This window comes from Indicator indicator, chromosome 1 (assembly GCF_027791375.1).
Source record: "Indicator indicator isolate 239-I01 chromosome 1, UM_Iind_1.1, whole genome shotgun sequence".
NCBI classification, from domain to species: domain Eukaryota; kingdom Metazoa; phylum Chordata; class Aves; order Piciformes; family Indicatoridae; genus Indicator; species Indicator indicator.
Genome location: NC_072010.1, coordinates 124,204,727 through 124,220,868, shown reverse-complemented (window position 1 = coordinate 124,220,868; position 16,142 = coordinate 124,204,727). Strand labels below are relative to the sequence as shown.

Sequence of the window (16,142 nt, the reverse complement as noted above, 5' to 3'; positions counted from 1 at the left end):
GGAAAGGTAACTGTATTATTCAGCTCAAAGGTCCTTAATCAAAAAGAAAGTAGTTAATCTCTTCTCTTGATAATTGTGTTCATAGAATTAATATATATCTGATGCAAATCTTGTGAAATCTGTTGGAGCTCTTCTTCAGTTGCTGAGTCTTTTACAAAACAATCTACAAAAGTCTGTTTCTCACAGCAGTTATTGTAATTCCTCAAAAATTAATTAAAGAATGTTATTTGTTTGTTTGTTTTTATTAGCAGATTAATGTTCCTGTGCCTCAATTACATTACTCTTTACCAAGAAGTTGCATGGGCAAAAGCAGCCTTACTTTTAAAAGGCTACTGTAAGATTTCACTTCTCTGCCTGCTCATAATTTTCTTATTATTCTTATGTAAAAAAGATTTTATACTCTCCCTTAAAAGTGAGGCTTGATACAGACAAACCCCCAATTTAATCCAGTCTCCATAAAACATTGACTATAATCAAAATGGTATCACCCAAATATGAGATCAGAAATGCATAGCTTATTGCCAAAGGAGTCAGCAGAAGGAATGACAGTTTGCTGCAGTGGTTTAAAATGGGTCATTGCCATTGCTATTGCCACAGCAAACTTCCCAATCTTATGTGACCGATTACATAGCAACAACAGAAGGCAGATGAGGCTTTCAGATCAGATTTGTAAATGTATGCCTATTACATATTCAATATGTATTTAGGCTTTGCTAAGGTATATGGGAAATGAAGAAGAGGTGATTGGAGGTAACCAACATGGCTTCACCAGAGGCAGATCAGTCCTAGGGAACTTGGTGGCTTTTTATGATGGAGTTACAGCATCAGAGGACAAAGGAAGAGTAGCTGATGTCATCTACCAGGATGTAAAGCATTTGACACTGTCCTGCATGGCATCCTAGTCACCAAATTGCAAAAGCATGGACTTGAGGGATGGACCACTCACTGGATAAGGAACTGGCTGAGTGGCTGCAATCAGAGGGTTACAGGCAATGGCACAATGTCCAAATGCAGACCAGCAACAAGTGGTATCACTCAGGGGTCGGTACTGGGACCAGCTCTGTTTAACATCTTTGTCAGCCATACAGACAGTGGGATTGAGGGCACCCTCAGCAAGTTTGTAGATGACAGAAAGCTGGGTGGTAGAGTTGGTATGCTAGAGGGATGGGATGTCATGCAGAGGGACCTAGACAGGCTGGAGAACAGGCCTGGGTGAACCTCATGGAGTGAAACAAGGCAAAGTTCAAGGCCCCACACCAGGGCTGGGGCAATCTCAAGCACAAATAGAGGCTGGGTTATGATGTGATAGAGAACAGCCCTGCAGAAAAGGACTTCAGGGTACTGGTGGACAAAAAGCTGGACATGACCCAAAAATGTGCACTTGCAGTCCAAATGGCAAATTGCATCCTGGGCTGTGTCAAGAGAACTATGGCCAGAAGGATGAGGGAGGTGAATCTCCCCTTCTACTCTGCATGCATGAGACCCCAGCTGGAGCACTACATCTGGTTCTGGTGCCCCCAAAATAAGACAGGCATGAAGCTACTGGAGAGGATCCAGCAACAGCCAAACAAATGATCAGAGTGCTGGAGAACCTCTCCTATAAAGCCAGGCTGAGAGAGTTGGTGGTGTTCAGCCCGGAGAAGGGAAGGCTCTGGGGAGACCTTATAGCAGCCTTCCAGTACCTGAAGGGAGCCTACACGAAAGCTGGGGAAGGACTGTTTATAAAGGCCTGTAGTGATAGGGCAAGGGCAATGGTTTTAAACTAGAGCAGGATAGATTTAGGTTGGACATTATGAAGAAGTTCTTTACTATGAGGGTGGTAGAACACTCAAATAGGTTGCCAGCCTGGTGGTGGAGGCTGGAGGCATTCACGGTCAGGTTTCATGGGACTCTGAGCAACCTGATCTAGTCTGGAATGTCCTTGCTTGCTGCAGGGAAGGTGGACTAGATGACCTTTAAATGTCCCTCCCAACCTAGTGCATTCTATGATTCTGTGAAATAACCGCTTGAGAGTATATTTCTTTTCATATGAGACAATAAATTGATTCATAAGATGTTAAAATGAGATTAAGAGATCACAGGACACAACCGAGTAACTTTCATTTCCTACAGGCTAAGCACCATAGCAGAACTAACTTCAGCTGCTGCATGGCAAAGTACTCTAAGGTTTTTAACTCGATTTCATATTTAAAACAGACCTTAGAAAATGAAACTTGCCTCCAATAGTGACAACCATATAACATTTTACTAAATTCTCCGTTGCATAAAACCACATTTTATAAAAGGTAAAGACACAACCAGTTAGCTAATGTAATTAGCTGAGGTGGCCTTGATGTTTTGCTACATCCCGAATATTGATTTGTTAACAAATGAAACAAACTACTACTTTCATCATAGCAAACTCCACAAAGTTTTAAATTAAAAAAAAAAAACACAAACAAAAAAATTTAGGATTTCTAAGTGTTCCAGTGAATTTAAATATCTTGATTTTTTGGTTAACTTAAAGTGTATTATGGTATGATATACTCAACTGATATTTAGTTTAGCAGTAGAAGAGTTGCTGAAGAGTTTTTCCTAATTTGTAAATTATATTTTTATTGATCATATTTACATGTACAACCATAAGATTCTCCAGAATGCCATTAGATCATCTTCTCCTTGAATAATTTCTTATTTATTTGTAGACTGGAAATTGTTCTATTTTACACATATAGAAGGGGTTTCAGAGAATGGCTTAGGTTGGAAGGGTCCTCAGAGGTCATCTACTCCAACCTCCCTGCCATGGGCAGTGATACTTCTCAACTAGACTTAGCTGCTCAAGGCCTCAGCCAACCTGCCCTTGCACAGCCGTAGCGAGGAGGCATCCACAGCCTCCCTGGCAACCTATTCCAGAGTCTCATCATCCTCATCCTGAAGAACTTCTTCCTAAAATCCAGTCTAAACCTAATCTCCCTCAGTTTAAAAACATTTCCCCTTGCCCTATCACTAGTCATCCTTGTGAAAAATCCCTCTCCAGCTTTCCTGTAAGGTCTCTTCAGGTATTGGAAGGCATATCCAATTTTCTTGGGTATGATTTCTGGAAAGCTGGCAAATAATTTAGGAGGAAATACCTATTCTCTATGATTTATTAAAAAAAAAAAATCACAGAGTTCAGCACAGAACTTATTAAGAGTTCCTTACTTATTAAGAGTTAAGAGTTTTCCTTACAGGACAATTTAATTCAGATTGATTACAGACTTTGGTGATGACAACTGGCTTAAACAAGAAAAAAATATATAAAAAAGTATAATTAATAAAAAAAATATATAAATGATGTCTAAGGAGACATCATAATTATTGCATGATTCTATCACAGGATGATGTATGAAAAGGTAAAGTTGAGAAGCATTTGTAACAGCAGTTACTTCAGCTGCAGTCTGAAGAAAATATTGATACTTCCCTCTCCTACCCGGCAGGCAAATTGTTGCCTGTTCAGCTGTCAGCCAATGGTTGCTGTGATATTTTAAATGCACAAACAGTTTAAAAGTACTAAATCAGTTCAGAGATAATGCTCTAAAATTCTGTGTGTGGAATGCTTTAGTATTTTTGCTGGGTTTAAATCTAAGAATAAAAGGGAGTATATCTATAGTGGGGAGTAATGCTTGTAGATTGTCAAAATATATCCTAGTGTAGGAGTACTGAAACTGCTGAGAGAATATTTTAGGGCCACTTATGTCTGTAGGTTTGCCTGCTGCAAACTCAGCTAAATAGAAATTTTCTTCTTACATTTCTGTAACAGCAGTGAAACCAATCAGTATTGGATATGAAAAAAAGAAAAGTGATTACACATGGGAGAAATTTGAAGCACAAACAGGGTTGGAATAACGCAGGAAGATATTGAGGCAATGGGGAAAAATTACAGAAGTGAAACAAGAGTAAGTTCAGAATGTCACTTATTTTACTTCAAAATAGCACTAATTTGCTGTTCATGTAAATTCAGACCTCCATGTGATAAATATTATCTTCTCAACATGAGGAGAAACTTCTTTACAGGGAGGGTGACAGAACACTGGAACAGGCTGCCCAGGGAGGTTGTGGAGTCGTCTTCTCTGCATTCTTGTGTGGATTACCCTAGGTGATCCTGCTTTGGCAGGGGGTTTGGATTTGATGATCTCTGGAGGTCCCTTCCAACCTCTAATGTTCTGTGTTTCTGTGATTTTGTTGCCATTTGTGGTCTTCTGTTTGGTTGGTTTTATCTTTGTTAAGGTATGCGGAGTGTATCAGTAAGGAAAGGGAATTAAAAAGATCTCAAAAGCCACTGTATGTGTAATGTCATTTTACTTTACAGATTGGACTGCATGAGCTTTGCTACCTTAATTCACTTCACAGCAAAAAATTAACAGAAGCATAGGGATCAGCTTGCAATATGACCAAATTTTGCTTTAACATGGATCTAGTACTGCTGTTGATATCTGGCTGGTTGGAAATTCTGGTTATTCAATGTGTCTTCCAGGTAATTATTTCTTGTATAGTTTCTATGGATTTATTTAAAACTGGTATATTCATGGCCCAATCTACATCTTCATTGCTAGGAGGGGATGAATGTGAACTATTGTTATGTTTTTAGGAGTCATTCATTGATTTTCCTGATTGTGACCTCCACTAATTCCTTATGAAAAACCAGACACCTCCCTCCCCACCCCCTTTTTTTTTTCTTTTTTCCAGGAAGGATAGAAAATTATTCATTACCTAAACATTTCAAGTAATTTCTGCTGTCAGAATTTCCAGGCAGCTGCCACAGCACAGTTACCTCATAATAGTACTGTAAGAGTCCACTTTCTCAAATACCACTTTTCAGCACAACAGTAGCTGAACAATAAGAAAAAGAAGTACAGAAGAATACATAAGGCCTTTTTTTTTTTTTCCAGATGAACTGCCTATGCTCATTCATTCTCCAGTAATTGAGGCTGCTGATTAACTATTAGAATGGTTGCAATAATATATTGTTTTAACTCTGCCAAATCTATTTTCTTTCCATGGGCACATATGAACACAACCAAAATGCAGCCAAGGATCTTCAGGGATTATCTTACTTTTTGTTTCATTTAGTGAAGAGATGTCTAGGGACAAAAGGATTGAGTGCACATAGAAAAGTAATTTTGGAGCAGATGATGAGCAGATCAGTTCATTTCTGATCTATGCATAATGGCAAACTCTGCTCAGTTTACAAATTAGAAAGAAGTTTCAGGTTGACACTTTCCAGCAAAGATTTGTCAGTGACTTACAACTGGCTACAATTGTCAATTATGCTGAGGAAAGTCTGAAATAAACAGCATATAATTCAAGCCTGACATCTCAGGAGAAAAAAAAAAAAGGGGGGGGGGAGGGGAAGGGGTTATTTATGCATTGAATTCATGTGAATTTCTCATTGCTTTTTGTTAGAAAATTCTGTGGAAAATAATTAGTAGAAACTGTATTAAAATTGCAAATAGGCTATGACCAAAGGATTTTAAAGGCTACAGCCTTTCAGAATACACTTGTTGCATTAAATAGGTTAAAATGCATAATCTATATGCAGACTTCATAGTCTTCCCACATAACTTCTTAATTCATAACTGTAGAAGTGAACCTGCAAGAACAATAACCAGCTCTTAAGTAACAATATTAAGACTTCTGTGAAAATGCAAGACTTCCTTTCACTAAATTCTGTTCTGCTTTTTACAGTTAACAACCATCATATCGAGTCAAGGTGCCCATTTTCCGTGACCATGAAGGAGAACAAATCATTCTGTAATACAATGGTGTTAATTGAAAACAGTACTACAGAATTCAGCCTTTGGCAGGAGTTTGAGTTATGTGTTTCTTTTTTAAACTAGAGAAATCATAGACATTGATGCCTGCTCTTGAGTTTTGAGGTGGTTTTTTGTTTTGGTTTGGTTTGGTTGGAGGCTCTGTTGTTCACTTATGGTGTTGTGTATGACAGAAAACTGAAGCAGTTACTTGACACCAGTGATATGGTGGAATATCACTGGAACAAGAAACTGTTCCACATTGTGCTCTTATAAGCATGTTGGAGGAGCTGACTACCGTTAGTAACAGATAAGCCATACTGCCACAATTGCCTTCCCAGTCAAAAACCTCCATTCACAACATCCCCAAATAATGGCTCCTACTTTAAAAAAGGAAGAGATTTTCAAAGTGTAAAAGTATCAAAATCTAAAACTTCTTGTGGGTACTAATTCCTACTAGTATTTCTCAGCAGATGTCTAAAGACTGACAACAAAACTGAGAAGGTATCAGTGTGATATGTACTGATTATGGCACACCAGCAGCATAATCGTTATCAAAGTTTTGGTTGATATGGAGCAAAGGAGTGATTTTTTGGAAAGAAAGAAAGGCAAGGTGTTTCTGCTGCCAGTTCCTGGATTAGGTCTTTAAATAAGATACCGAATGGATGAGGCAAGCATGGTTGTATATGGTTGCATATTAATAGCATGCCAGGAAAAGCTTGACATAAAAAGTGTGGTGGTCTTATGCAATTCTAAGTATTCTAGGGATTCTGATGGAAAGAAGAACCTTTTGTTAGTGATGGCAAGAAGAAAACATCTGTTGAATTTGCTGCAGAGAGAAGAAAAAATCCCAGGTTGTGTCTAAAATATTATCTGAGGTACAATCAAAATCACAGAATCAGGGAACATTAGGGGTTGGAATGGACCTGAAAAGATCATCTAGTCCAAGCCCCCTGACAGAGAAGGATCACTGAGAGTAGGTCTTACAGGAATGTTTCCAGGCCAACAGATATTAGGGGGCATTTAACAGATTCATTTGGGCTTGAGCTGAATTTAAGACAGTTAAGTGATGGTTTGGATTTTAATGGACAGAAAGGTATGCTTGGAAGAGAGAAAGAATGTGTATTGTTAAGAAAGTATGTTGTATTTCAGTCTGCTCATAAGATTCCTCATAAGAGGATCAAAAAGGAGGTAACAGGACAGCAAAGAAGTTTAAAGAATATTTTGGTTATAGATCATCTGCAGTCTGGGTTGCATTCTTTGGGGTAGGTGTGTGAAACTATTTATCCCTTAGAATCAGAGATGAATACCAGTTGGTGCATTAATACAGATCAAGGATCTGTAGAAATAATCCATTAATATTGATCAAGGATCAGTTATTTTGTGTGTGTGTGTGTGTGTGTGTGTTCAGTGCTACACCACGACCTTAAGAGCTCTAACAACTATAACTAAAGAGAACAGTGACAAATGGTACAGGGTAAACTCATTTCTTAGGAAGTTATGTGTCAGCTTGGGTTTGGGAAGGCTACTGTGATTCCAGTTAGGAAAAGGATTTGCAAGAAATGCAATCACATGTGACCAATACTTTGAAGATGTGCTCAGAAGGTGCTTGGGGTGCTTAGGTGTATAAAGTGAAATTATTACTCTTCCTCACACTGTGGTATCATCAACCTTTGTGATATACATCATAAAAAACAGACCAAGGAATGAAAGATATAAAATACATAAATTTGATAATGTTTGGCTGATACTAGAGTTTCTAAATAAAAAAACCTTATTGTTTTATTAACAACTTTTAACTGAAGGCTATCTAACTGGTGTCTTCACATTTACCTTTTTAATTGAGACATGTGCATGGGTCCACCTCTCAAGCCTCTCTGGATGACATCCCTTCCCTTCAGTGTGTCAACTGGACCACACAGCTTGGTGTCATCTGCAAACATACTGAGGGTGCCCTCCATCCCATATTGCTGACAAAGATGTTAAACAACATACTGGTCCCAGTACCAACCCCTGAGGGATGCCACTTGTCACTGTTCTCCATTTGGGCATTGTGCCATTGACTGCAACTCTAAGCATGACCAATTCCTTATTCAGTGAGTGGTCCACCCCTCAAGTCCATGCTTTTCCAATTTGGTGACCAGGATATCATGTGAGACGGTACTATCAGAGAGATGATATCAGCTGCTCTTCCTTTATCCACTGATGCTGTAACTCCATCACAGAAATCCACTGAATCCATCAGGCATTATTTGCCCTTGGTGAAGCCATGTTGATTGCCACCAACTACCTCTTCTTGTGCTCTTGTATTACTCAAGCTTATTATGATCTCTTAGAAGGTGCTGAAATCACAGCATCACTCATCTAGCAGACTATAATAGTCGTGTATTAAATGAAAAGGTATAGCTTATAAGAATTAGAATCTATTCTGTACAGTCTGTTTGTTTGTTTTCATTTACCATTTAGCTGATAATCTTATGATAGCCTATATCATAACTATTTTAAGTATGGTATGGTACAACACAGATAAAAAAATTAGTGGGTAGGTGGAAGCATCTCATTTTAAATCTTGAAGCAGAAGTTTTAGCTTCCACCTGGCCCTAATATTAAGACTTCAGAAGGATTGAACAGACCTCTACTGATTAATAGGACCTCTGGAATGTCATAGTTTTAAAAAGATTTCTGTTTTGTCCTGGCTGCTATTAGAAATTCATTCCATGCTCTAGGATGGATTTTTTTTTTTAAATTTTTTTTAAAGCCATACTAGGATTCAACACTGTAATCATGGAGTCAACAGTTATGGTCAAAGCTTTAGAATTCAGAATTTAGAATTGAGCAATGCAGGAATTAAGGGGGGTTTTGTTCAGAATACCTACTCTGATTTCACACACACACAAAAATAAAAATCCATGGCTATAATTGAAGGTCCTTTCTGAGAATTTATAAATATCTTGTGTTCATTTATGAAGATAAAAAAAAATTTGCAGCTAATTGTTCCTCAGCTACTACATACTTCATTTGCCTTGTATAATATCTGTACAGGACACTCACTGAACTTTTTGTGTGATTAAAACTAACGATTTTTTTTAATTTTTCAAATATATATGTATAAAGTACACTAGATTTTTAAAAAAAGCTTTCTTCTCTTCTCATTAGTCATTCTGTTTCCTCTCTCTTAGATTCTGATGTGCTACTAGAGAAAATAACAGTCAGCTCAGGTCTCTTTCAAAATGACTGATGATTCCCATTTATGTGAAAGGAAGAGAGGCACTTTGCTCTTATCAAAATGGCAACTGCCTCTGTTGTGCTCTAGCTGAAGGACTACTGCAGTATTTAGAAAATCTGGCCATGGCAGCCATGCTGAAAGACGAGAAGCCCTCATGAGTTTCTCAATAAGCAACAATTTTATGAAACAATAAGACTTCAATAACTACATAAAAATTGTTGTTTTGAGAGGAAATTAGTTACTAAAAGCAGATAAGCATTAAGTTATAGAAAATTATGACAGCTTTCCCAGGTAGTTTTTTAAGCTATCTTATGTTATGAGACCTACCTACCATCTAAGACAGATGATAAATAAAACCACCATGATGAAACAACAAAACAATGTACTTCAAATTATTTAAATTCTGCTCTACAAGTATAGGCACAGTTATGTATTCATCATGCTTACAAAAAGTTAATAAAGAACAGAATTAATTTATTTATTCCATTTTGCTTTCACAGAATCACAGAATTATTGAGGCTGGAATGGACCTCTGAGATGAAGTCCAGCTTATGACTTAATACCTCTGTATTGACCATACCATGTCACTAAGTGGCATATTCAATCTTAAACACCTCCAGGGACAGCGACTCCACCATCTCCCTGGGCAGGCCATTCCAGTGTCTAATTATCCTTTCTGTGAGGAAGTGCTTCCTAACATCCAACCTAAATCTCCCCTGGCAAAGCTTCAGGCCATGCCCTCTCATCTTGTCACAAATTGCCTGTGAGAAGAGCCTGACCTCCACCTTACTACAACTTCCCTGCAGGTAGCTGTAGAGTGTGATAAGGTCCCCCTTGAGCTTCCTCTTCTCCAGGCTAACCAACCCCAGCTCCCTCAGCCTCTCATAGTCTTTCCCTCCAGTCCCTTCACCAGTCCCTTCACCTTACAGTTAACAGTGAGAATGCCAAGGATATTTAGACATTCCTTCAGTGCCTTTTTAACCATACAGCAATGCATATTCTCAACACTGATCAGTTCCATTTGAACTGCAGAAATTATAAAACTCTTTGTATGTACTTTAAAAATTATCTTAAAAAGAAAAAAGAAATTACTATGATAAAAAAGCTATGCATTTCTAATCCCCCTGATTTGGGGATTCATACAATGAACAAAAGAATTATTTTGTACTCTGACATATTGACACATACCTTGACTTTCTCTAAGTGATCCTGCAGAGAGTCAATTAGGAGATCTCCCACTGGCTGCCAGGATCCCTTGAACACTTCAGCCTGGCGCAGCTTCAGGTCCAGTTCATCCATTGCCTCTTGAAGGCCCTGAAGTCTTTCAAGGGCATCATCTATCTTCTTTTGCCAATCAGCAGACTGTAGATTCAGCTTATCCCATTCAGTTCTGACCTCATCTCCTTGCCTTTGGAGAAGTTTCGTGACGTTGTGGGCCCTTTCCTCTGGTGACAGCTCTAAATGTGAAAGAGAGGAAGCTTTTAAGACAAATTCTGTCTCAGAAGAAAAATCATTTCATCTGGGCAAGTTCAAAGCTAAGGATGAAATTGTTCCTAACCAAAGACACCTGGGAAATTAATTTTCTTAATGTATTCTCATTTGAAAATCTCTTAGCAGATTTAAATCTTGCCACCATACAAATCATTAAAATATGCATCTAAGGACATAATGCCATTTTCAAACATGCAAGGTGCACCAAAAGTTTCTTTACTGTGTCCCTCTTCAGCAAAATAATTCTGCACATGCATAAATATTAAACCCTGGGATTTGGTTTTTATGATACAATTGACTGGATTTGAGTGTTTCTGTAGTACCAAAACTCCAAGCTGAATTTTTGGCTAAATTGCAGCTTTCAGACCTCAAATGAGCCTATAGTTATAGATAAGTCCTGAAGGTTTAAAGCCAGTTTCAAAATCTGCTTATAAATATGCATGTCTATTTAGTAGCACAGTGTTCAGAAGGATCACTAAGGGTTTCTTTCATCTTTATTTTTAGCTGAGTCTCTGAATACTGACATTCAGCTCAGAGTGTATAAGGAATTCTTTCACAGAGGCTGGAAGAATTTATTTAATCATTGCTGATCATCACTGATTTTTCCAGGAATGGGTTATTACTCTGCTCTTTCCCCAATTACCTCTTGGTTCTGGGTAGAGCTTCTCCAGTCCCTCTGCAGGCTGCTCTGCTAAGATTCGCACAGTCTCAAGCGCACTCTTGATAACAGGTTCTTTAGTTTTGAGCTCCCTCTTGAAAGTCTGAGAGATGAAACAAAAATTATTGTAAGTGGATATATAATGAAAGACTGAGTGCTAGTGTCATTTTCATCAATTTAAGAACAAAATTTCCAACAACAGCTTGTGTGTGTGTACTAGAAGTAGCTAATAAATAAATTAAAAAAAATAGAAAAGCAAAAAAAAAGGAAAAAAAGAATAAGAGAAAGAAAAAGAGGTAATCAGCTTTTGCTTAACCTGAAATCACTTGGTATTCCCAAGGAGCAACGTCCTGCCAGTGCTCTGCTAAGTACCCAAAGTTGCTGATCAAATTTTCACTGCAAGAGGGATTCCTTTTGTTGATTCACATCAGAGCCAACTCCAAAAATTTCCAATATCTTAAATCATAACACTCTCTTCCAGTAGGGATATAGAGACATCTCTTCCAAAAAATTACATGAAGTGAGATTTCTGAAGTGTAGAATCAAGGCCAAGGTGAATATTCAGAAATACAATGCAGCCTAGATATAAGTATGCATGAGTGAAAATTAAAGGTCAGAAGGTAGTCCTTATGAAACAGCTAATTCCTAGTTGTTGAAATCACTCTTTATTAATCAGTTTCCATATGTTTCATACTGCTTGGTTGTATATTCTGCTGCTTTTAAAATTTCTCACTTTCATCTCTTCCTTTCTTGTACTTTTTGTCACCTCTTGTTTTGCCTTTTCCTCCTCTTTTTTTTTCATTTTTCTTCTTCCAGCAACAGTTCCATTTACTATCTTCCTTCTGTGCCTTGCTTTTAAAACCATCCTGAGTGAAATTCTCTAGGCTGGTTTTGTTTTGTGTTTGTTTTTTTTTTGTGGTCTTTGGTTGTTTGGTTGGTTGTTTCTCCCCCTCTGGGGTTTCTGGTTGCTTGTTTGAATGTTGGGGTTTTTTTTGGTGGGTTTGCTTGTTTGGGTTTTTTTTTTGTGTGTGTGTGTGTGGGGGGGGGGTTGTTTTGTGGCTTTTTATTTGGTTGTTTGATTTTTGTTTTTTGTTTTTCTTTCTTTTGTTGCACATTGCGTTGGGTCTTTTGCATGCCATATTGAAGTTACCTAAATGTTCCTTACTACTATTTTAATTCAACATATTCTTCTCCATTTATGAAATATTATTGAATGCATGTACAGATAATTACAGTGCAGTGAAACACAAATCACAATACTGCATGTGACATGAGTGGGAAACAGGTATTTCACTACAGGCATTATATAGGTTTCCAACATAATAAATTCACCAATTCAGTTAAATTCATTTCTATGCAAATTAATGAAATATTATAAATTCACTATTAAGAAGTTCATTGCACTTTGAATTATATTTGATATGGAATGCTGTGTGCAGGAAATATCTAACAGAACAATGGGAACCAAATCTTCAGTTTATAATATGAGCACTCACAGGTAAAAAATTCTTAATACATTTCAGGAAAGTAAACTTAGTAAATGACTAACTTATTCTCATATAAACAAATAAACTTTTTATTAAGTGTTCCAGAACTAACCACGAAGTTTGTAATTGTGAATCAGAAAGACCCTTTAGCAAAGTGTGGGTTTTTGAAGGAAACAATGAAGTTTAAAAATACAGATTTTGTGTCATGGACATCAATGGGACTGAGATCCCTCAAGAGATTGTATCTGCTAGCATAAGGGAATCCATGGATTGATGAATATCTGTGATAAATGTTTTAAACAATCATGTTAACCCTTAGGAGTCAACCCTGATCTTCACAATGAGAGTACTATGTTCTAACAAGGAAACTGCCACTGGATATTGCTTGGTATAAAAACTGAATGGGGTTATTCCAGGGTTAAGATTCTTTAACTTACGCATATTTAGGTTTAGAAATTTTTATAAATCATACTTGACCCTTGCATGAAGTGCAATGGAAAGAGGGAATAGAATAAGACTTTTTCTTGCCTCCAAATGAGGAAAATCTATCCCTTTAATTAGCCTTTGTGCTCACCTTGCATGACATCATTCTGTCCCACCAGAGTGTGGCAGTTCTGCAGCTTAAGTAAGACAGCAGACAGCATAATTTAAAATATTCCATTATGGACTGTGTGCTTTGCTCTCATTTGACAGTGTTAAAAGTTACATCAATGGTCATACTGGATTTTAAATATTACAGTTGTGTAACAGCTTAAAAACCTAACATGCTTCATAAATGCCTCTGAAGACAAATTATTTCTCAGAAATGTCTATGAGCAAAACCAATCAAATAGGATGCACAAGCACATAGGTGTGTTCTGCCCACACATACCAAAAGCAGGAAGAAGTTACAGACACTGCAGGGAAACAGAGAACTAGAGCAATTTACAGGAAATTTAAAAGCCAGAAATGCCTTTGAGCCATGTATTTGGGAATGAGTAGTGATGCTGCACTGAGAGCTGCTTCTGTAGTCAGGTCAGCCCTAGCTATGTATACACGCAAACAATGAGAAGGTCACAAAATATCTTCTTTCAGCTTCTATCACCCTTGCATGAAACCATACCAGACAAATATACCTAGTGGCATTATATTTCCAAAAGAGGTTTAAAGCCACATTCCTCCTATATTGCTTGTGCAACAGAACAAGGATAGCCTGCAGCCTGGATTCAGCCTGCATCCCTGAGCAGGAATCATTGCATTTACCTTCTCCAAACAACAGAGAAATGCTAATGGGAGCTTTGTATATTTTGTATTTACTAGTGAATGTGTTAAATGTTTGGGGTTTCCTCCCCCAGCCTTTCTATTCTGGAGATGGTGGATGAGATTATGGTTTGTAAACCTAGAGTTACAGAATAGCACAGAGTATGGTCTTAAGACATATTTACAATTCTCATCTCCTTTCCTAGTTTTGATCTGCAGACTTCCACTGAATGAATTAAAGTATGTTTCAGCACAAGAAATTTAAAAAGAAGGAATGAAAAAAACATGAGCCTGAAGGAATAGCACACAGCAGCATGAAACATAATGAATGTTCATTTCATACTACCCCATTCCAAAGAAGTTCTTACTGTATGAAGCCAAAGACAGCTTTTCTGATTAAAGTTCTGTTGTGAAATATGTGCACACTACCAATAAAAATCATAAGTAGCAATAAATGACATTGTCTCTTCTTCTGGAAAATAAATAAGTAAAATTATCCATCTAGAGCCCTGACAAATACATCTTTATAATATGCAGATCGTCACTGAAAGTAGAATTAGGGTAAATGAATGTCTAATTTACAGCTAATGATTTCAGGCTAATTTCATTTAATTCCTTAACTTCTTCCACACTTCATGGTGACTGTAGAGGAAATCGAACACATGTAATATATGACCTGACAAAAACCCAAGTAAACTACCTATTTAAGCATCTCTATTTGTCATCAACACCACAGTAGTAATGGCATTCTGCCCACCATTTTCATAATGCACATATTGATCAGTTGATCTTAGACCTTCTCTCAAATGCCCTTAAATCTCTTTAGATGGAGAAATACAGATGGTTCAAACTGAAAGATGAAAATATAGCAAGAAGAGTAGCATTAGCAAAACTAACATTAATCTCTATTAGAAAAGCAGATAATTCTGCTTTTGATGAATTTTAAGAAGAAAGGGTACAATTATATGAATTCAAAAGATTTCCCAAGCAGAATGATTTTTGAAAAATGGAGTTTTGATTTCAATTCTGCCACCAGCAGGGGCTGTTCAGTTTGGAGAAGAGAAAGCTCTGAGGAAAACTTGCGGCCTTCCAATATCTGAAGGGGGCCTACAAGAAAGCTGGGGAGGGACTTTTTAGGGTGTCAGGTAGTGATAGGACTGGGGGGAACAGATCCAAGCTAGAGGAGGGGAGATTTAGATTAGATGTTAGGAAGAAGTTCTTCACCATAAGTGGTGAGATGCTGGAACAGGTTGTCCAGGGAGGTGGTAGAAGCCCTATCCCTGGAGGATTTTAAGGCCAGGCTGGATGTGGCTCTGAGCAACCTGATCTAGTGGAAAGTGTCCCTGCCAATGGCAGGGGGTTGGAACTAGATGATCCTTGTGGTCCCTTCCAACCCTGACAATTCTGTGATTATTAACATGATTCAATCAAATGTTACTATGACACTTAGAAAACAAAGAAAACTGTAAAATGATTAAAAATGTTTGAATAAACAGCACAACCCCCTCCCAGCCCTAGACACCTATTCTAAGACTTTGGCTTAGATACAATTTCTTCAGATGCCAGAAATGAACAAAATGACCCACTATACATTTAAGTTCAAACAAACAGCATTTATGTGGGTGTATTTGGGATAAATTCCAAATTACCTAGTCTAAAAATCATCTCACACGTAAAACACAACAATGATTCTGACTGCATGGATATCTTTTCTCAGCTGAGCTCAAGATCTCCTCTGGCATAGATTCAAGCATTCGAAATTTTCATCTGAATCCTGCTCTTAAAAGTTTTTAAGTCAAACTTGGCAACTATGAGCATTCTAATGATAAGAGCTAACTTCTGTTTATCTCTGCTATGAATGTCTAAGGCATTCCAGATGGTCTTCTAAGTGATACAGAGGTTGAATGCAGGCTTTTTTTCCCTTTACATTACATCCTTAAAGGAAATAAAATAAATTAAAAGAAAAGGTAAAAAGCAGCTTGTAACACTGTTTTAGAAAAAGGATTCAGGCATAAAATCATCTTTGAATCCATCATGTCATTTCTCAATGACAACCAATTAAACTGATTATAAAAAATGTAATCCTGTTGAGGCTTTTTCTCTTGGCCAACAAGGAACTTACCTGGATTGGCTTTTTGCTTTACCTAGCAAAATAATTGTTCACAGAAGGAAAGACAATGTACTGATATAAGAAGATCAAACCTGGAAGACTGGGCCATTTAAAGGATTGGTTGATCAGGTAGAGACTTAGCTTGTTTCCTGAAGACTGATTT

At 37.5% G+C, this 16,142-nt stretch overlaps 1 protein-coding gene across 3 annotated transcripts in view; it reads right to left on the bottom strand.

The window, feature by feature from the left end:
* The window catches only part of DMD (dystrophin), an 851,798-nt gene that overhangs the window by 198,063 nt on the left and 637,593 nt on the right, over window positions 1-16,142 (bottom strand). For all 3 annotated transcript variants that reach the window (XM_054391265.1, XM_054391273.1, XM_054391280.1), the window contains 2 exons: window positions 11,129-11,246; window positions 10,183-10,451 (listed from right to left, as the gene is read on the bottom strand). In XM_054391265.1, coding sequence (XP_054247240.1) covers window positions 10,183-10,451; window positions 11,129-11,246 — 387 coding nt within the window. The remainder of the gene's footprint in view (window positions 1-10,182; window positions 10,452-11,128; window positions 11,247-16,142) is intronic.